The 22,492-nt window shown below is 41.6% G+C and overlaps 1 protein-coding gene across 1 annotated transcript; it reads left to right on the top strand.

The window, feature by feature from the left end:
- The first annotated feature begins 3,362 nt into the window (after positions 1–3,362).
- On the top strand, positions 3,363–17,151 carry Myct1 (MYC target 1). Its single transcript, XM_070010119.1, is given in 4 exon segments — positions 3,363–3,401; positions 3,404–3,476; positions 3,479–3,547; positions 13,950–17,151. Coding segments are annotated over 4 exon segments (693 nt in total). The 3' UTR covers positions 14,462–17,151.
- Positions 17,152–22,492: the final 5,341 nt, after the last annotated feature.

Here is a 22,492-nt window from a genome sequence, read left to right as displayed (position 1 = left end):
AGGGTTGTCTGCCAGCAACTTTCATAATAGGTGAAAAGGGGCTCTTCGTCCTTACAACATGGACTAGAATGCGTGTCGATGTATTTCTTGCATGATTATCTTAAAGAAGAAAATGATAAACACTGGCCATAAGTTTCACTGCTGTCTTCGTGCCTTGGTCTAGGAGCAGGACCCATGCTGGAAGGGGTCTCCCTGCTACCCATCCAGTTAGCCAGCGCCTAACTGCTTCTCCGAGGCTCTGGCTTCAGTGTAGCTGCCTCCAGAGCTGTCGGATATCTTTATCTTACACATGACAATACCTTCTGTATCCTATCCCTTCTGGATCCTTGTAGTTTAAAACTAACAAGAAATGTGAATAGGTCATCTTCTTGCTTTCAAGTGTTAAGTACCATTGTTTCCTTCTATTATTAACTTGACTGGTAATGTATCTTAAGATACCTGAAACCACCAGATTTCTTTATCTGATGAATATTTATTAATATCTTATATAACTTCCAGGTACTACTTTAACCAGTGAAAACAGAGACATGGGTAAGATCGTTCAAGCTCCTGCCAGAGTCTATTCTGTTCTGCTATAACAACATACCCAAGGCATAGTACATTAGAAAGAAAGGAGGTTGATTTAGCTTACAGTTTGGAGAGTCAAGAACATGACAGTGGCTTATTCTTCTGTAGCTAGATCTATGTGGCAGATGGCCTTACAGGGACAAGCACACACGCCCAGATCACATGTGGAGACAGGAAGTGAGTCTAGCCAGGGGGAAAGCTCACTCTGTTTAAGATCACATTCTTGGGATGGCAGGCTCACTCCAATGCTGGAGCCTATGCTGTGAGCCCAGCATGAATCCAGGAATGACTTCCTACTTCCTGTGAGCCCTCACCTCTCTAAAGATGGCACCTCAGCCATACCACCATGCTGGAGATGAAGCTTCTAGAACACTCATGTTTCAGGGCACACCAAAGTCATATTTCTGGTGAAAACTACCAAAAAAAAGGACAAACAACACAAGAAAGCGTGTTGATACAGTCTGAATGTTTGTGTCCACCACCCTCCCAGGGGAGGGCACGTGGAGGGCGAAGTCTTGGTGAATGCAATTAGTGTCCTGGAGAGAAGCTGAGCAAGAATGTTCACACCTCTGTGGTGCAAGGTGAGACTTCTAGGCTAAATGTCCCTGAGACAGTGGACTCCACACCCAAAGCCTTGGCCTCCAGAGCTGCGAGAAAGAAATTCCTATTGTTTTATAGCTACCCGGATTATGGCATTGGGTATAGCAACCAGAACAGATGAACACACATTGATAGCGCAAGGGCAGGAAGTGAAGAGCCCTGAAGGCAGCTGTAGCCCAGGCCAGGGAGGGTGTGTGTCCCGAGGGAGGGCGAATGGTGTGGAGGAGGTGACTGACGCCCCAGACTTAAATGAAGAGAGCAAGTCCCTGCAACACCCCAGTGAGGAACAATCCTCTCCATATACTCTGTGTCTCCGGAGAACTGGGGCCTGGAACTCAACTTGTGAAATCACAAACAGGAGAAAAACAGCCTCAACATTTTCAAAAAGATTATAACTCCCCTTCTGGTGATGGCCTGGCCCACCGTGGGAGTAGAAAATCATGACATAAATGCTCACTTCTATGGCTCTATGCTAGGGAAAAGGAGAAGCCCTTCCCAAGCAAACTACCGGGCTGACAAGGACTAATGGTCTTAACTATTCCTCACAAGAGACAGACAAATTCCTGAGCCACCCCTCGACCAAAAAACAACTTTCCTTCAGGGTTTTGATGGGGTTCCGACCATCTGTCAAAGTGAAATGTATTGGTAGAAAAAAATCTCCCTGGCTCAACGTGAAACAATGAGAGGAAGTCTCCACCAGCATCCCAGCCCAGGATGGAAGGAACTCAGTTTGCACAGAAGGTGATTGTGAGAAATCCAATCATCCATTCTACCAAACAATACTCTTTAGGAAGCACAGCTTTTCATTCTACAAAACATGTAGACTTAAACATATATGCAGCAATGGAAGAATCTTGCTTTATGGTTCGGAGAAGTAGATAATACGGCAATACATTATATGTTTTTTTATTTTAGTTTTTTAAAATGGCATGTTCTTTTGATTCACAGTCTTAACAAGCTTTGTCACTGAAGAGTAGAAACAAAAGCAGAAGTGAAATGTGAACCTTTCTCAAGCAGTAGAATTATTTACTGAATGGTGTGGAGATAAATTTCAGCAGAAAATATTACAGAGGTGAGACTTATTTGCTTGCTGAATTCTTTACATTTTCCAAAACATCCTTGTGCATCTGTTAATTGCCAGTACATTTTATATTTAAATTCATAAAAATGGAGACAAAGGAAAGAACAATAGCATTTTGCTAAAAGTGAGGAGTGGGCATTAGTACGGGATGCACATCCTTCATTGCTTCCTAGGAATTCTCAGGAATGCATTAGATTTCATCAAAATAAGTCACACTAAATAACGTTATTCCAGAGTCTCAAGGTAGCTGTCAGTTTTTAACACAGTTATTCAAAGATTTCGCTAACCAATTCACAGAATGCATTTCAATGCAGGTATTTGGTATGCTGTGATTCTTATGTCTGGGCTTAGCTGACTCAATACATGCTAGAGAAGCTCACAGACAAAAAAAAGACTGTTGGAAATCTCAGTGTCTGACATTTCCAGAAGGCTTTCCTGGAACTCTTTCCTCCCTCTGCTTGCTCAAACCTTTCCTGGAGACACAAATTCTATGATCCCTGTGCCTAACATTAAGGTCACTGAAAGTTTTGCTCTTATCTTTCCCCTGCCTGGTTTAAAGTCGATTCTTTCAGTGCAGAAACTATCATTTTCATCTTTAAATACCAACTAAAAGTGTAACAAAAATTGCAGGTAAACGTCAGGAGACGTATATGAAGTCACTTTTCAAAATGAATATACCAAGTAGAGCATGCCGTATGTTGACTGTCAGTAAGCAACTGTGATTTCGAAATGTAGAATAGTAGCTAAAACCAATCATAGTTCAATGGAATATGGAGTTCTGAATAGTGGTCTTTGAACTCTATGTTTATGGCAGTTCAGGGACCAGAAAACTGTCTGTTTTCTCAATGTCCTATAAATTACACCCAAAGAATTGTAGCTGAAAGGTTAGTAGTTTCCCCCTATGGCACCGGGGCTGGGAAGACACCACGAAATATCTCTTGGCCTGAAACAGCTTTGGATGCTGCAGGAGAGGAGGGTACTCGGTAACTAAGCGGAGGAAATGACGAGAAGGAAATTGTTTTGTGTCTCAGGAACCATGTGGAATTCCAAGATAAGAAAAACAGTTGCTAATTTGAGTATAAAAGCAGGAAACATGATACACTTATTTCCTTTTATGCAAACACAAGTCTATGAGGGCTTGTGTGAAAATTATTTTTTTCTGTTGCTGAACCACAGCGGCAGAGAATCAGACTGCTTCTTTTGGACACACTGGCTTTGCTTTCGGTCTTCTCTTGCTTGTGGAGACTATGGCTAATAACACGACAAGTTTAGGGAGTCCGTGGCCAGAAAACTTTTGGGGTAAGATGTTTTCTTTAATTGCTTTGAATGTTAACCTGTCACATACAGAGAAATGTGCTGTATATCTTAACACGAACTGAAAAAAAATCTCTGAGGTGCTTTGTTTGCTGTAAACCGATCACTGATAGTATTCCTAGATTTATTACAAGAAATATACTCCTATAAAGTAGCTAGAGTGGGCCTTTTGAAACATTAACAAGAATCTGGGATAGAGATTTTGGCTAGTGTGACAACAAAGTATAGCTAGACAATAACGAGACTGAAGCACAGAATAAAAAGAAATAGAAGGTAGAAATAACTGGCATTTGGAGCTGGGAAAGTGGCTCAGTGGTAGAGTGCTTGCCTTGCATGCATGAGGCCCTGGGTTCGATTCCTCAGCACCACATAAGCAGAAAAAGCTGGAAGTGGCGCTGTGGGCTCAAGTGGTAGAGCACTATCCTTGAGCTGAAGAGCTGAGGGACAGCGCCTAGGCCCAGAGTTCAGGCCCCATGACCGGCAAAAAAAAAAAAAAAGAAATAACTGGCATTTGGAATGTGACAAGGCAGTTTTTAGGGGAAAAATTATATTTCAATGTCTGAAAGCTGTGATCCTATGTTTTATTTAATGGAAACAAGATAATCTCGGAGGTTCTGTCCTGTTTTGTTTTACAATTTACAAGGCAAATGCTATACTCTGCTTTTGAAGTGGTTCTACATAGTGAATCTATACTTCAGGTGATTTTTAAAAGTATCATGACACATATAAGACATGGATTAATGTTAGGAAGTTAGACAAGTTGAAGTGAAAGTAACATTGTATGGCTCACCATGGAAGCCTGTCACCCAGAGGAGAGCCATGTATTTTGGCTGAATTGAGTCCAGAGTTCGCAAGGCTGAGGAGAAACCCCCAACTACTCACTCCAGACTGAGGTCCAGGGAAGGAAGACAGAGGTGCAGTTGATACACGGAGCTCCTCCAGGGGACAATTTGTGTCCCGTTGAAAGCAATGATGTTATAGAGATATCTACAACCCTATTTACATGTTCAAAGCAAGTTTTGAATCCTATCAGAAAGCCATGTGAGACTTCTAACTCTCTGAGGAGGGGATGTTTTGGGTGCTTCAGGTGAGAAGTGGAGAGCTGCCCCCCCTCCCCCCGGGCCTGAGCAGCTGGTCCAGTGTCCCCAGACCACAGAAATGAGCCAAGAGGAATTCATGAATTCTTCTTAGCAATAAATATTTCTGTTCAGTTCCAGACTGAAGAGCTGATGAATGTCTTAATAAAAGTATATAGTAGAATCTGTGGGAAAAAAAAAGGAGTCTGTGCTTACATATCATAGAGAATGGCTGTGATAATACTGGATATTATTATTTTATTTACAAGTCTAACAACAATATGTTTTTGGATTCTAGGGGTGGTGGTCTCAGTATATATTTGTAAAAGTGTTATTTGCTGTTCTTATTTATAGAGACAGAAAATATACTAGACATGTGCTAAAAAGTAGAATGCACCTAAATTCATCATTGTAAAGCAAGTCACTATATAATCTACTACAAAGTAAAGTCACTTATAATGCAAAAACTAATATGCAAAAAGTGGGATTGACTCTTGCAAGCTATTCAAAATGAACTTTCCGGCTTGAAAGGAAAACAGTTTATTTTACAAAGATAAAAACATGAGTAGAGCTTCAATGTATAAGAAGGTGCTTAGTTAGGGCCCCTCCCCTGGCGCTTAAATTCAGATAAGTGAATAAGTAAATCTGTGCTTAGAAAGGAATTTACACTTCATGTGTTAAAAATAACATCCCATGTTAGCATTGCTGTTTGTTTTGGTTTGGGCATTTCTTGTCCCCTTAGGGAGGGCAAGAAGGGGTCACAGGAATGGAGGGAGGAGGGGAGAGCTATTGCAGTGATGGTACTCAATGTATACTATGTACAAAATGAACTATGCAACCTGTGGGCAGAGATCCAAGAGGGAAACAAGGAGAAAGCAAAGGAAGGGGTGACATTGTCCACGAAGCCTTGTATTCATTCATTCCCTGACTTATGGAATTGTCACCCACTGCACAACTCCTTAATAACAATGAAGTGATATTAAGGATAGATCCTAATAGTCATTTATCTTGGCATGTGAATTTAGTGAAAATAGATGTGAATAATAAAACTAAGAAGGAAAGAGCTGCATTCAAAAGCATCAAAGCCAATGCATAAAGGGTGAGCGGATAAAATGTTGATTTGAGTAAAATAGATGAAAGATGGAAGAAATTGTGTATAAAATGCAGTATGTGTCTCATATATCTTACACAGTAAATATAAAGTTTTTGTCAATGTATTTCCTGAGATTCAAATTCCATTTCCATTCTCGTTCTCTACCTAGGTCGATATTTATTTTGATCACTGATTCCTGCCAAATATATATATTTTTAATCTGGTATAGTGCACTGTCCGTTTGGCACTTAGAATTATAAGATTAAAAAAAGCTCAGACAATCAACATTTGTATATGGAACTGTAGAAACTCCTCAGCCGGAGCACATTCAGGATATATACAATTTCTTGTCCATGTCTAACTTCCCTGGTTTCCTTTAATGAATGCTAGCAATGTAAGACGCTGACGCCTGCTCATGATCACATTTGATAACTTGTGCCTTGGTAGCTTTAAAGCTTCCTGTAAGTTCTGTAAGACTTCTGCAAGCTCCCAAACAGGCCCAAGATCCTAAGAACCACACTTGCCAACTATCCTGTCATCAGGGAAGGCGCTTGCTTGCCAGAGCTGGCAGCCAAGCTGGCCCCAGTGTAACCACACCGGAGCGTTCTGTCCCAGCACTGCCCACCGTGGCTCTGTCTCCTGCTCATCCCTTCTCTACGAATCTTCCCATTCAAGGCAGCAGGCAGCACAGCTCCGCCCGCCTGCTGTGCCTGATGCTCACAAAACAGGAAGCAGTGTCATTGCGTTCAGTTATCCCTGTAGTACTGGAGATCCCATATTTTATGCCTATGGACTATCTTATCATTCATTGGTTGGTTTTGTTTTTCTCCTTGGCACACACGAAAAATTGGGAGAAGAGAATGGCATCTTAGTTTGCATTTATTCACCTCTTTAACCCTGAGCAATAGTAGTGTCTCAAGAGGATTATATTCTTGGAAGTGATAATGTGTCCATCCATATGCAAATATAAGCCCTTCACATATTATCCATCGTTGTGAATGAAAATATATTTACAAGAATTAAACATCACTTTGAGATGGTCCTGAAGCCAATAACTCCTCCTAGACAGAAAAGTGCCAAATTGGCCCATAGTTCTAAGAACAACACACTTGAGTCGTTTACTTTTTTCACTCATTAACTGGTCTTCATTCAGCTTGAAATTTACTCCGAAGCCTTGGCTGACACTAGGCACTGTGTCAGGAGTTAGTGACACACAGTAGGCCTACTCCCAAATGTCGGGGAGCTCAGAGTTGTTATTAATAACGATGGAAGTCAGAAGCCCTCAGCCACACAGTGAGGGCTGGCGCAGCTCCTACAAGCTTGCCTATGGAAATCCCAGGGATAGAGTTGAAAAGGTGGGCAGGCCAGAGGCAGATTTCTGTAAGATTCTGAATGCTGGTGCAAAAGTGGGACCTAATTCAGCCCCAGTATCTTACAGATCAGTCGGTACCTCCTCTCCACCTGTCTTTTTAGGACATTTCTCTAAGGTTGGACAGGAAGTGTGGGAGGATACAGGGACTATTGCCCATCACAGATAGTCAATCACAGGCACTATAATCAATCACAGATACTGGAGGAAGGGGACCTTTGGCTCTTCATCAAGTTCTGTTGACACGTAGTGACAGGTTATTTCTCATCTATTTGGGGGCTGCTCATCCTGTATTCCCCACGGACGCCTCTTACAGTACAATCGGCACAGCAGTAGCTAAGACTGTCCTGACAAATCATGCTGTCTATGGCCCCTTCCTGCTTCCTATTCATTCTGAGAGGTTTAATTTGACTGAGTTAGCATGGAAGCATGAGGTGCTTTCATGCCTTTGTGAATTCTAACACCTCAGTCATAACTAGCTTTGTGGCTGGGTCTTCTCTATTAAGAATGAGTCACATTTTCCCATTTCTTCAGATGTCGAGTCATTTTATATTGCATCCAGGACATGCTGAATGTGTTCTACTATATTGCCCTGGATAAGATCATATTTATGTCCCTACCTTGCTTATTTTCACAAGCAAATTGCTTTGTGAACCTTTAACCACAAAAGCTGAAAAGTTTGTCTCTTGGCCAGAAGCTCAAAAGGGAGACTCCACACAGCAGCCCTGAACTCAAACTGGTTTTCTAAACCTGATGAGATTATCTACAGCTCTACTCAGATTTTTAAAACTCTTTTTTGGCATGACTATGGTATGGGAAATTTTTATTCTAGCTTCTTCTCTCTCAACTTCATATTTTGGTAGGTTTCTGGTGATATCCAAGAGAATTTGAAAATACTTTAAATTTCTGTTCTGCTCTTGGTCTCAGGGACTAGTCTACAACAGACAGAAGGAGATGTGTTACCTTGTTCCTTGAGAATCCAGCCTCTATTCTTGCCACACTATTGGCTACTGAGACTCTGAATTTGTCATTTCCAAACTCACAACTACTTCCCAAATTTTACAACCCATTGTTTGTTACCCTCTCTCTAAACATAGAAGCATCTCAAATTTTATTTCTTTCACAAAGCTTTTTCTAACTATTCCAAATACAAATCATAATTATGACCTATCATGTCTATGCATCTCATTTACTTCTCTTTTTTTTTGGTGCCAGTCCTGGAGATTGAACGCAGGACCTGGGTACTATCTCTGAGTTTTTTTGCTCAAGGCTAGCACTCTACCACTTGAGCTGCAGCTCCATGTCTGGCATTTGGTGGTTAGTTGGAGATGTGAGTCTTGCGAATTTTCCTGGTCTAACTGGCTTCAAACCTTGATCTTCAGATCTCAGCCATTTACTTCTTTATATCTATTTCTATCCATCTATTTATCTATCTATAGATATAGATATATAGACTCATATATATAGACTCATTCATTCATTCATATGTAGATATACATATATCTATATCTATATGTAAATGAATGCATCTACCTTCAATAACCAAGCAACAAAGAAAAAAAACATCAATAGTGGCATTTAGGCGTAAGAGCCAGGGCAGGCTTTCATTTTCATACAGTGGCCAGCATCTCATGGAGGTTAGATTAGGAATGGAAACCTGACTTTTAGCCTTGTGGATCTCTGCAGAACTATTTTCAGGAACATATCACAACCAGGGTAAAGCCCACTCTCAGGAGCTCAGCAGGGTGTTTAAGGAAGGGCAGGCCGAGAGAGGGTAGAGGAAGGGTGGAGCGGAGTGACGCACAGAGCCTGGAAGAGATGAGCTCAACCCACTCCTCATGAGCCATATTTAGTGAACCTTCACTTGGGGAAGGGGAGACCTCAGAACCTAAGGGCGATCTATCTCTACTTCACTTTGACCTCTGACATCGGACCGCTGCTGTATCGACAGCAGTGTAGTTGCTAATGGAAGAGGCAACAAAGATGGAAACAGAAAGCTGTTGGCAGATACTTGGAATATTCCAGAAACTGATGGTGATCCCTTGGACCAGAGAAATAGCAGACAGTGAGAAGATGATGGCTGGATTTTGTTTTGTTTAGTTTGTGTGGGTGTGTGAAAATACACCTCATCAGATATTCCAGCAGATAAACAGCATGCTTCATCAAAAATACTTACGTCTTTGACTACTTAACTATTTGTAATGAATCAAATTTATGTGTCTTAAATATTAGTGTGTAAATATCACCAAATCTCTTTCCATTGCCTGAACTATCACATTCACTAACTTACTGAGAACTGCACAGACTACTTCAGTAAAAGCTGCCCTGAAGGTTCTTTTCATTGCAAAGGGTTTTGAATGTTTTAATCAATGTTCCAGTCAATTGTCTCTGATAATGTCAGTTTCAGATGTTTGCAATGACAACCCTAGGCCACTAGAGGGGGACCTTTACTAAATTTTAGTACCATTTGCTGGGCTTGGAGGTAGTTACACTAACTATGCCCCAGGTTTGGATCTGAGACTTGTAAGACACTATAGTAGCTGTTATTATTAATAGAGCAAGGGGCAAATGATTTGGATAAGTTACACACCTCACAGCCAGAATTCACTGAGGACTTGAGTGCCAAGCATATGCTACTTGTATTGTCACAAATTAAATTCAGAATAATGATGCTTAATTTATGTGGAATGTCATATTAATGTGTTAATTTGATCATTTGGCCTCCAAAGGGAGAACTACATTTATAAGAAATTATTACTCTTATTCATTGCCTTCTATTACAATTGTAACAAGTAAACACATGCTCCGTTTTCTTCCATTAGGTTGGCTGAGAAATAAAAGCATATCAAGATGCTGATGGCTCATGTCCTTAAGCTTAGCTACTCAAGAGGCTGAGATTTGAGAATTGGGGTTTGATATATTTGGGGCAGGCAAATCCTTGAGACACTTATCTCTAGTTAACCATCAAAAAGCCAAAATGGAGGGGAGACTCCAGTGGTACAGTGGCAGCCGTGAGTGAAAAATAAGGCATACAAAATTCCGCCACAATCTTTATTTCAGGAAAGTACAGTTTATCTCCTACTAGATTTAAATAAAGGATCCTGAAACTTGTTATCAAAAACCAGCAAGAATGAAATCATGTACATGAAAAAGATGGAGTATGACCAACAAATACCACTGTCATACATATTTTCTGAATTCTATAGTATAGGTAGGTCAGGGAAAACATTAATTCTACTGAATAACAAATTACATATGCGAGGTTACCATGGAATAGGGCTGTACCTTAGTTTTGTTACTTGACATTTCTCTGTGATTGAGTTTCTGCATGTTATTTTCACTGTCTGGGTTTAAGCAAGCTCAAGAAGTAACCGGAGGATTTTTGTGTTTTTTTCCCACCATTTATCTTAGGCAATCCTTGAAGCTCTTTTGTCAGCATTATCATTTGAGACTATTTAAAAAATTCTGCGTGGAGATCTAAGTTATAAGACTTAGTACAATGGTTTCTAAAATACAAATTTGATTTACTCTTGGGTTAGAAAGTAGTTTCTATGATATGAATACCCAATTGAACTGATAGGAAGAAAATCCACATGTCAGAGGCACTGCATTGCCCTACCACTTTTATGACTTCATCCGACCCTGTTTTGCATGTGTTCAAACGTTCAGTGGTTTATTATTTTGTCTGGGGCGGGGCGGGGGGTACTGGGACGCAGTGCTGAGCACTGTCCCTTAGCTTTTTCCGCTCAAGGTTGGTGCTCTGGCATTTGAATGACATCTCCACTTCTAGCTGTTCGCTAGTTAAATGAAGGTAAGAGTCTCACAGACTCTTCTTCTTGGTCGGGTTCTAATTGGGATCCTCAGATCTCAGCCTCCTGGGTAGTTTAGTTCAAACCTCAGGCATGAGCCACTGGCTCCTGGCTCAGCTGTTCAGTATTGATGCGCATATTATTATTTTCATGATTCTTAAAAATATCTCAACGTGGTTAGTCATTTTAGATATTTATATAATGCTATATTTGATGATATAGGGAGTTCCCCTCCACCACCAACTTTGAGCATCAACAATACCTAGAGGCCTCAAAACGAGAGCCGTAGATAAGGATTCATTTAAATAGATTCATTGCCAAATTGCTCTCCTGGAAGGATTGCTCTGGTTTTAGGGTCACAAAAATAATCTTCTTGCTCATAAAACTGGAAGGCCAGTCCAGACCGAAAGCTCAGAAGATAACTTCTCAACAATACTGGGGCATGGTGTTTGTGTCTGTCAGCTCACGGAGAGCAGGAAGTGTGTATTAGGTGCATTGTAGTCCAGGTCAGAGCCCAGGCAAAGAGTGAAACCTCATCCCCCCAAACAGGTGGATGAACAAGGGTGGACGCACGGGGCTCAGGGGTTCGGGTGGCACTGTGCCAGTCTAACCAGAGCAAAAGAGCACCACCAAAAACAAAGGGAAAAAATAATATGAATATGCTTACTGCAGTTCTGATATTACGGAAGTTTTCTTAACGCACTTTGGAAACAAAACCATACTCTAACATGCAAACATATGCTCATTCAACGTACTTTTGTTACCTTTGTTCATTTTTCTCAACTATTTGAGTATGCAAAACATTATTTTCCCTTGATTATATATTACAACAGTTCCTAAACTTTTTCCTGAAATGGATTCTGGGTGTCATCCCACTGCTGATATTGATCTTGAAAATACTTTTGTCAGGAAACAGTTGAGAGTTTCAAAGGAAGCCACCCTAGGAAGGGACTGTCATAGCTTTAAACACTTTATTGGGCAACTAAAACCAGCTTCTCCTCCCAAAAGCTCGTTTCAACTGCATCTCATGCAGCCTGGTGAATTTTCTGCTAGTCTTTACTCGTATCTCACAGTCAGATAGCGAAGCAATAGAGTAGGCCATGATCTCACGTCTAACAGGCTAGCTGAGCCCTATTCCCATGCTGACCAATAGAGGGCTCCCAAGGACCAGGGTAGGGGCTGAAAGTTTCTTAGGCCTGGATTTATGAGGCTCCATTTCCCTTGTCTCCAATTGTTCAAAGTGAGTCACATTGCCCACCAAGATTCAGAGGGTTATAGTCTTATAACATTCATCATTTAATTTCCACATCATATCTATTTCAATATAGAATCTCCACACACGCAATTAAACCGATAGCTCACCTGTCTATGTCACACAGACCTCATTTTTTGTCTGAGAAATTTCATGGTCTTTATTGAAGAGGAGGTATTTTGAGTGGATCGTGAAGAAGGAAGCTTCTGGACAAAGTTTTAAAACTGTATACAGAGGGCTGGCCCTCAGGGTGCACACCTGTAATTCCAGCTGCTGAGGAGGGCCTGGGCAAAAGTGTGAGATCTTATCTAAAAGCAAACTAAAGCAGGGCTTGGAGGCGTGGCTCAAATGCTAGAGTGATCGCCTAGCAAACAGGAGTGCCTGAGTTCAAACCTCATTACCACACAAAACAATTACACCCAGGGGAAAAAATGTGGGCATACCACAGAGATCTAGAGAGAATGCTAGGCTTTGAAATCCGCAGAAACCCAGCTTGGTTTGTGGGTTAGATCATGGGTGGATGGTAGAGAAATATAGTAGAGGGTGAGGTTGGAGATGTCTTATATCCAGAGAGATTTGCAGTGCAAAGTAGTGGCTCAGCTATCTTTCTGCTCCATTTTATTCAAGAATATGCTTCTAATTTCTCAAGGCTATAAGAAGGTAGCATGTCCATTTTAGGGATGGTACAACACACATACACACACACACACACACACACACACACATTCTCCAGGACAGGAAGTCTGAACAAATACAATTTCCATGAATTGAAGGATTCTGGTATGGACTAGTGACCTTGTGGAAGGAATTTCATTATCATAACACGGGCATGACAGCAGCAAGAGCCAAAATTTGGAGAGCAAGAAAGGCCATGATGTCCCAGATTCACGTGAGGGTCTGGGAGCTCAGGAAATGGCCATCAATCAGTCATCTCTGCAGATGGTCCCTAGCGCAGAGCGGGCGCAGGAAGTGAGGCATCACGGAGACCTGTGTCTGATGACAGAGGAGGAAGAGGGAAGCCAGAGCAAGGACGGAGCTCCTTATCGACTTGGCACCTAGCGTACGATTGTAATTCAAGAGGAAATGATCTCTGAAGGACATTTGCAGCTCTGTGAGAATAACTGAGAGCTCAAGCCAGACATCAGCATGAGTGTTCTTCCCTCTTTTCTTTCTTTCTTTCGTTCTCTCTCTTTCATTCTCTCTCTTTCATTCTCTCTTTCTTTCTTTCTCTTTCTTTCTTTCTTTCTTTCTTTCTTTCTTTCTTTCTTTCTTCCTTCCTTCCTTCCTTCCTTCCTTCCTTCCTTCCTTCCTTTTTCTTTCAACTCCGGGACCTTGTGTTCTCCCTTAGATTTTTTTAAAATTTTTTTCAAGGATGGTGCTCAATCACTTGAGACACAACCCCACTTCCAACATTTTGCTGGTTAATTGGAGATAAGCATTTCTCTAATCTGTCTAGTCTGGCTGGCTTTAAACTGTGATCCTCAGATCTCAGATTCTTGAGTAGCTAGACTTACAGGCATGAGCCACCAGCACCTGGCTGGTTCTTATTTCTTAAAAATGACAAAATAGCTCCAGCAACCTGGGATGCTACAGCAAATGAGGTTATGGTACGCGTCTCTGGCCAAGGGGAGACATCTTCAATTTGCCTTTGCTCCTGCCTACTGAGCACCATTGCTTCCTTCCCTAATTCTTCCTATGTGTCATCACTGGCTAGTTCATGCCCTGTCTCATTGTTTCATTGAATATCTATTGCAAAGTCGATTTAGTCTTCTCTTTCCTTTATTTCAGAGGACCTTATCATCTCCTTCACCGTATCCATGGCCATCGGGCTTGTCATGGGAGGATTAATTTGGGCGCTGTTCGTTTGCCTGTCCCGAAGAAGAGCCAGCGCCCCCATCTCACAGTGGAGTTCAAACAGGCGATCGCGGTCCTCCTACAGCCACGGCCTCAACAGGACTGGCTTTTACCGCCACAGTGGCTGTGAACGAAGAAGCAATCTCAGCCTGGCCAGCCTCACTTTCCAGAGACAAGCGTCTCTGGAGCTGGCCAATTCCTTCCCGAGAAAGTCAAGCTTCAGAGCCTCCACCTTCCACCCATTTCTGCAGTGCCCCCCACTTCCTGTGGAAACGGAGAGCCAGCTGATGACCCTGCCTGCAGCCTCTGCCTCCACCTCCAGCCCCACAGCCCACAGCCCCAGCCGGCCTGACTTCCGCTGGTCCAGCCACAGTCTCAGACTTGGCCTGTCCGCTCCACCCCCACCCGCCTATGAGTCCATCATCAAGGCCTTTCCAGACTCCTGAGGGGGGGGTAGGGGGGCTGTGTAGATAGATTTCTGTCATGCTTTCTTTGTTATTGAAAGGAAATCATCAATAGACTGAATATGCCTGTGACAACTGGGCATACAGTGTAAGACACATTTCCTTTGAACACAGTTTTCTCTCCTCCCCCCACCGTAATTCTCACACCAAAGCATCATTTTCTCAAACTGTTTTGTTATGAGTGTTCCTTCCATGTGACCCTTAGTGAAGATGTGATCGTTATCTATGGATCAGTTGTGATGTGTGTGTCTTCGATGAAAATAGAAACTTAGATGTTAGTGGTTTACAATCCTTGTTCCCATTCCAATATGGTCATAAAGAACAAAACGTCACTCTGACACTTTAAAAAAATAATCTAAGGAATTTCTATTTCACTTTCTTTAGGATTACAAGTGACTCATATTGGAATTTTACAATCTTGGATTTTTTTTTCTTTTTGGTGGGTCGTGGGGCTTGAACTCTGGGCCTGGGCGCTGTCCCTCAGCTCTTCAGCTCAAGGTGAGTGCTCTACCACTTGAGCCACAGCACCACTTCTGGTTTTCTGGTGGTTTATTGGAGATAAGAGTCTCATGGACGTTTGTGTCCTAGCTGGCTTTGAACCGCAATCCTCAGATCTCAGCCTCCTGGGTAGCTAGGATTACAGGCATGAGCTACCGGTGCCCAGCTTTAGATTTAAAAGTGGATTTCTATGTGCACAAAATGACAGAACCCAGAAAGTTCATAAGTCCTTCAGCTCCACTCAGTATATGAAGAGTGTGAGTCCAGCAAAGGAAGTTGAACTTCTGGTGATGTCATAGGATGGCCAGGTGACATCATAGGGTGGTTTGATGACATCACAGGATGCTTTGGTGACATCCTATAATGCCCTGGTGGCATCAGGGGGTGTCTTAGTGATGTCATAGGATATCTTGGTGATGTCATAGGATGGTTCCGTTTTGACACATACTTTGCTTTTCCAAATGGACTCGTTTTGTACTTTTCCCAAAATACCTGCATTATGGATTTAATAACTCTGGGCTTAACATTATTGTTGTGGCAAATTTATGTGCTCTCAAAACAAATTTTGAATTTAGCATCAAGCTTAAGCGTTCTTTCAGGGGCCGTTTTCTCCTGCAAACCTGGGTCTGGACTGGGCAAACTCTATCACTGTGAAGAAGTCTTCTCCATGGATCCAACGTTAGTCACCAAGCATAGAAGCAGATGTTAGTCAGCAAGCATAGTCCTTGTTTGCCTTTCTGTACATTTCAATCGCAGCTTATCTGAAGACTCTCTGAAGAATGCTTCTGGTCATGGGGACAGACACAGACAGACACAGCAGCCACACCCTAAGCGGGCCAGCGGGCATGAGTGGCAGGGCTGAGAAGCTGCCCCTTCTCTGTGAGACAGACACTCCCTGGAAATCCTTCTGAAAGCTTGTGTTCATTCTGAACACAAACAGTTAGCCTATGCTGTTATCCCGGCGTTCCGCAGAGCATGAGATTTTCAGTGAACTCACTTTGGTGTTTAGAACACAGTGGTCACAGCTCATGATATCTCCATACAGCAAGAATGTACAATTTTTACACAGGAAACATACCATCTGGTGTTTTCTTTGTTATTTTTATCCATTGCTCCTCAAGAGGAATTATTCTTCATAATGTCTTAGGAAGATACTCGCTAATTAAATCTACCAAGTAAGGAAAGAAAAAAGGAAGTAAGGTGGGCTAGGAAGGTGGCTCAGTGGTAGAGTGCTTGCCTCACACGCATGAAGCCCTGGGTTTGATTCCTCAATACCACATACACAGAAAAAGCCAGAAGTGGTGCTGTGACTCAAAGGGTAGAGTGCTAGCCTTGAGTAAAAAGCAGCTCAGGGACAATGCCTAGACCCTGAGTTCAAGCCCAGGACTGGCAAAAAAAAAAAAAAAAAAAAAAAAAAAGGAAGTAGGGTAAGAAAGAAGGACAGAGAAAAGATGAACACAAGCAAACCAATTTAAAAAAATAATAGCTAATGAAATAAGCAATTTAAATGTTGGGTTTTCCTAAAGGCATTTACAAGTTGTAATATAACCAGGTAAAATTTCAAGACAGCTTTAACTCAGTCAGAGGGTTCATTTTAACCTGCCTGGTATTCTTTACATTTTGTGTGAGAAGTAAAAAAATCATAAGCAGGGCCCTGGTGGCTCACGCCTGTAATCCTAGCTACTCAGGAGGCCGAGATCTGAGGAATTAAAGCCAGCCCAGGCAAGAAAGGCTGTGAGGCTCTTACCTCTAATGAGCCACTTAATAACTCGAAGTGGAGCTGTGGCTCAAAGTGGTAAGTGCTAGCCTTGGGCAATAAAGCTTAGAGACTACACTTAGATCCCTAAGTTCAAGCCCAACTACTGACAAAAGAAAGAAAGTAGGCAAATCATTTGTTTTGCCTTCCATTTGTATTGGGTAAAATTCTTGTAATCGTAGAGCTGTGTTCCATTTTTCAAAGGAAGGAAGTGAGAGCAGAATTCCTCTGGTGCATTTCAGCGACGGGCAGCCTGGCCGCTACCCAAGCCTAGGTAGAAAATAATGAAAACAACGACCTTGTACATAGTGTTCTGTGGGCGAAATGTGAAACCACGGCCCAAACTGGAGACTTTTTAAGGTGTCTTTGTTTCATTTAAAATGTGTTGTTCGTTATCAAATAAAATTAAAGTGTTATCAGCTTGGGTCTACGGTGTAGTTATTGAGTAATTAAAGCACTTCCAAAAAATGAAAGCAAGAAAAGAAAAAAATTGTTCTGTGTGGTCATAATTAAATTAAGGTTTTTGAAATAGGGAGATGGTCCTGGATGATATCTGTGTCCTGGAAATACAGGAAATAACCTTATAAGAAAGCCAGTGATGTAATCCTAGCTTCTCAGGAGGCTGAGATCTTAGGATCATGCTTCAGAGCTAGCCCAGGCAGAAAAGTTTGTGAGAATCTTATCTCCAATAAACCACCAGAAAACCAGAAGTAGCTTTGTGGCTCAAGTGGTAGAGTGCTAGCCTTGAGCTGAAGAGCTGAAGGACAGCGCCCAGGCCCAGAGTTCAAGCCCCACAAACAACCACAAAACAACAACAACAACAACAAAAAGATAGCCTTTGACAGTATTGTCATTTTCCTGATGTTAATCCTCCCAATCCAGGAGCATGGGAGGTTTTCCACTTCCTTAGTTCTGCTTTAATTTCCTTTTTCAGGTTTTTAAAGTTTTCATCACAAAGGTCCTTCACTTCTTTAGTTAATTCCTAGGTATTTTATTTTTTGTGGGGCAATTACAAAAGGAGTTGCTTTTCTGATTTCAGTCGCGCTCTTCTCATTATTAGAATATAGGAAAGCCAATGATTTCTGACTGTTAATTTTATACCCTACTATTTTACAGCTTTTGCGGGGGAGGAGGTGGGGAGGTGGAGTAGGAAGGGATAGTGGGAGAACAACAAAGGAGGGGGTAAGAATGCACTCATTACCTTACTCATGTGACTAATCCCTCTGTACAGCATCGTTACAATAAAATAAAATTATAAAAAAAGAAAGCCAGCGATGTAGAGAAGCAGTGTGGAGATTGAAGGCCAGAATGGTACAGCTAAGAGCCAGGGAATGCCTGCAATCACAGACTGGGGGAGGCTAGGACAGAATGCTTCTGGTAGCATCTCAGGGTGAGCTCTAGGGGAGCCATTAGTGTCTTTACTGATCCTTCTTGTGTGTGTGTGTGTGTGTGAGAGAGAGAGAGAGAGAGAGAGAGAGAGAGAGAGAGAGAGAGAGAGAGAGAGAGAGACAGAGACAGAGAGAGACAGACAGACAGACAGACAGACAGACAGACAGACAGACAGACAGACAGAAAGAGACAGACAGACAGAGAGACAGAGAGACAGAGAGCATGTGTGTGTGTGGGGGGGGGTGTTTAAGTATCCTATAAACACTTGGTCAGTCTCTCTTTAGTCCACATGGTATCTCTGCATTAGGAAACCATAAAATAAGCAATTACAATTGATTTTTTTTCTAACAAATGCCCTGGGAAAAGCGAGTTTCACAGAGTAAGCTCTGAACGGAATTCTATGAAGACTAGCCTTACAAAGGGGTTTCAAACTGCTGCTGTGTGGGGTGTGGTCTTCTTGAGACTTTCTGGCCCATTTTAACTTCTGTCTTGGTTGTTAGGTAGCTGGGTTTATTTTTCTTTTTTAAACAGATTTGTGATGTGAAGCATGCTAATTTTACATTATTTTCTTAGCATAAATTAACCACACAAAGGATTTTCATTGTAATATTTCCATGCATGCAGAAGCTGACAGCTTTTTCAAAGCTACTCTGTAGCGGGCAGGGGGCGGGGCTGAGGATAGAAGGCTAAAGTTCATCAAGCTCACTTCTCTGGGATAACTGCCTCTTGTGTTGTGCAAAGTTTTAATTTCCACAGGACTGGAAAAGTGAAGGTGCATCAGCAGCACACCCACTGGCTCTTTTATTGGTTTGAATTCAAGGCCTTGAGCTTGCTAAATCAAGTGTTCTACCTCTTGAGCCAAATCTCAGTCTGCCACTCTTTCTTTCTTTCTTTCTTTCTTCTTTCTTTCTTTCTTTCTTTCTTTCTTTCTTTCTTTCTTTCTTTCTTTCTTTCTTTCTTTCTTTCTTTCTTTCTCTCTTTCTTTCTCTCTCTCTCTCTCTTTCTTTCTCTCTCTCTCTCTCTTTCTTTCTTTCTTTCTTTCTTTCTTCCTTCTTTCCTTTCTTTCTGTGGATTGTGGGGTTTGAACTCTGGGCCTGGGCGCTGCCCCTCAGCTGTTCAGCTCAAGGCTAGCGCTCTACCACTTGAGCCATAACACCAATTCTGGCCTTTTCTGTTTATGTGGTGCTGAGGAATCGAACCCAGGGCCTCATGCATGTGAGGAAAGCGCTCTACCACTGAGCTACCTTGCCAGCCCCAAGGGAATTCTTCTTTCGAGGAGACAGTCAGTCACGTTTTCCACATGTCTGAACATTTGTAATTATTAAGTAGTTATACAAAAGAGGTGTCATTTCACCAAGTGGTTTACGAATAAAACTCATCTTGATCGATGCTATCCCTTTCATCATTCTCCCTCCTGTCTCCCAGCAACACCCCTTCCCCCACTCTTCTTAATTTTGTAGACTATACAGTGGATTCTTGAATGCATTCTCCCCTCTTCTCTTCTTTCATCTACCACTTTCCCCTTGACTCTTCCTCATCCCTTTCAAGTGCCTGCTTCTTGGTGTTTACTTGAATCTACTGTACTTCAGTTCATACATTTGTATACACTTGCATGCCACCCAAGTACACTGAGTAAGAGCCAGAGAGCAAAGGATACATGCTTTCTCTGATATGTGGACGCTAGGCTTAGCTTACAACCTTGTAAGTCAATACGTTAGGTGGTATGTAAGTGCTTTGACATTTTTTTAGAAGAACATTTTCATTCTATTGAGTTAATTCTACCCTAAGGTTTTTGCATAAGTGGTGTGAGTCTGGCCTTTGACGTTATCTTCCTGAATGATCTTTGATTGCTCACTCAGGCATATTGTAGACACACCGTCTCATCGAATCTTGTGCTATCTTGGCCAAATCAAATCTGTAAAGTTCACTTGCAATTTAATGTATTGCTTTTGAGTCATCTTGACATTTTGACTTCATAAGTGTAAACTGAAAACTGCATTTACTGGACATTTGTTTTTTTAAGAAAATAAAACAACATATGCCAGATCTGCAATCCACGGATGCTTAATTCAATTAGGCAAGGTTATGAGGTAATGCTGCTGAGAGACGATTGTACAAAGGAAATTTATCTCTAATATTCTTGTGGCACATAAAAGTCTGAGGCTATGTCTAATGCGAGGAGAAGGCATCAGGGAAACATGCAAGCGATTGGAGTGGAGCGCAGAATTTTAAGAGGCAGCCAAGAGAGAAGTATCGAGTGTGAATGGGGCTTAGGGAACATTGTAAAAGAACTTGAGGAAAAGCTTGTCTTTATTTTAAAGTTCTAAACACTGTATGTCATGGCTTGGGTTGCTGAGCCTATATTAAGAAATCAGTGGGCCCAGTGTGGTAGCACATAACTGAAATCCCCGTTCTGAGAGGTTGGACCGGAAGCTTGCAAATTTGAGGCCAGCCTGAGCTATATAATGAAAACCTACCTCAGAAAAAAATGGCAATGCATACTGGCAGGAGTTAGAGTTAATACTCTCTGAATATGTCATAGTAGATGCTGCCTGATTTTGTGCTAATACTGACAGGAGAATGTTCTCTAGATTATGCTTCATGCTAGTGAATTTTGGAGTCTATTGTGAACTGTTGTAACCAAATGGAGCCAGTCCCATTACTTTATTTATATTATCATTTGATTCCACCCATGCGTGTTGATACTTAGTTGTAACCAAAATAACTACATAGAGGTAGAGAATAGTCTTATTTTGAGTATTCTTTCATCCTAAGTTTAAGGAGTTTTGGCAAATGCTGGACTAGGAACATAACTCAGTGGTAGAGTGCTTATAAATGGTGGAAGGCCTTAGGTTTGATCCCCGGATCATAAAAGGAAGGTGAGAGGAGGAGGAAGACAAATGGGAGAATGGTGGGGGGAGGAGGAAAAGGAAAGAGGCAGAGGAAAACTAGTTTTAGCAATTAACAGTCTATAACCATCAACAAATCACATGAATTGCTAAAATAACTTTCATCACATTTTCTGTCTTATTCTAAATTTTCTAATATCTCATAGGACATTAAAAGAACAAAGCTTCAAATATTTATGGCTTACTTGGAAAAATTTGGATGCAAAGGAAAATGGAATTGTTAAAATCATTTCTCTCTTCTTTTTCCTCCTTGATTCTACCTTTTATTTTTGTATTGTTATACCATGTTTATTTTTTTTAAAGACTTCTAGACATGGTCATACAGGGAAGGAAGGGGGATTAATGAAATGGTGGGACAAAGGACAAAGAGAAACCTATGCAACCGCAATACTCACAAGACAACATGTTGGAAATGATCTGTATAACTTGGGGGCGGGGAGTGGGGAGGTAGGGAAAGAGGGAGAAAAATGAGGGAAGGGTAACAAGTTAGACAAGAAATGTAATCACTACCTTACTTGTGTAACTTTAACCTCCTTTGCACATCACCTTAACAATAAATTATTTTTTTTTAAAGTGGATATAAAGTTAGGCCAGGAGAAATTAAGGTAAAACCAGTAATAAGGTCAGTGGCCAAATACCAAATCCTTGCATTACAAATACTTAACAACTATGGACCCCAGATTGAGCTCTTAGCTATTGAACTATGAATCTGAAGAAAGGCAAAGGAACAGATAGATCAGTCACACTGCCCATGGCGTAGATCCAAATCGTCGGTTCAAGAATGAGAAGAGCAGGTTCTGAATATAAGCCATAGCAATCACAGTTTGATTTTATCATAAAGCAGAACTATGAGATGCAATCCAGAGTCCTAAATAAATCTCCTTAGGGTAATGAAAGCAAGCAGTTTTATGACGGAGTTTTTCAGTGTAGGCAGCCATCATCGTGGAAAAAAAAATCAGCAGATATACTCCTACTGAGATAAATAGTCCCATAACCTTGAGTTAGGCAGCGTTTCAGTGAGAGATTTCTACATCAACAGTCTTTCCTAACCAGATTGAAAAGCCCTAAAGACATCATCAGATAACTTCTGAGAAGATATCGAGCAATCCTGTAAGTTGTGGATAGCATGGGTGGGTGTGGCGTATTCTCCTGAGCGACAGGGGTTGTTAGGTTTTCATCAGAAGGATTTTTCCTCAGAAAAGGTTGAGAAGGGAAGAGGCTGCACCTCCATGACGAAGATCTTTTCAAAAGCAAACTTGACGCACGCGTGTGTGATCATCGGCTTACAGAGTATGCTCGCCACCTACTTCTCAGAATGAAGGAAATTCTGTTTGTCACATTCATGAGGGCAAATGCGTACTCTTAACTATCAGCCAATGAGGACAGATTTGATCTCCTCTCATGAAAGTGAAGATGCTGATTGAGGGCTAACTGGGAGAGAAACCTCCTTCATTAGCGTTA

This window comes from Dipodomys merriami, unplaced genomic scaffold, assembly GCF_024711535.1.
Source record: "Dipodomys merriami isolate MVZ:Mamm:240054 unplaced genomic scaffold, mDipMer1.0.p SCAF_8, whole genome shotgun sequence".
NCBI lineage: Eukaryota > Metazoa > Chordata > Mammalia > Rodentia > Heteromyidae > Dipodomys > Dipodomys merriami.
Note: the sequence above shows the minus strand (reverse complement) of the source record. Positions and strands in the feature narration are given on the sequence as shown.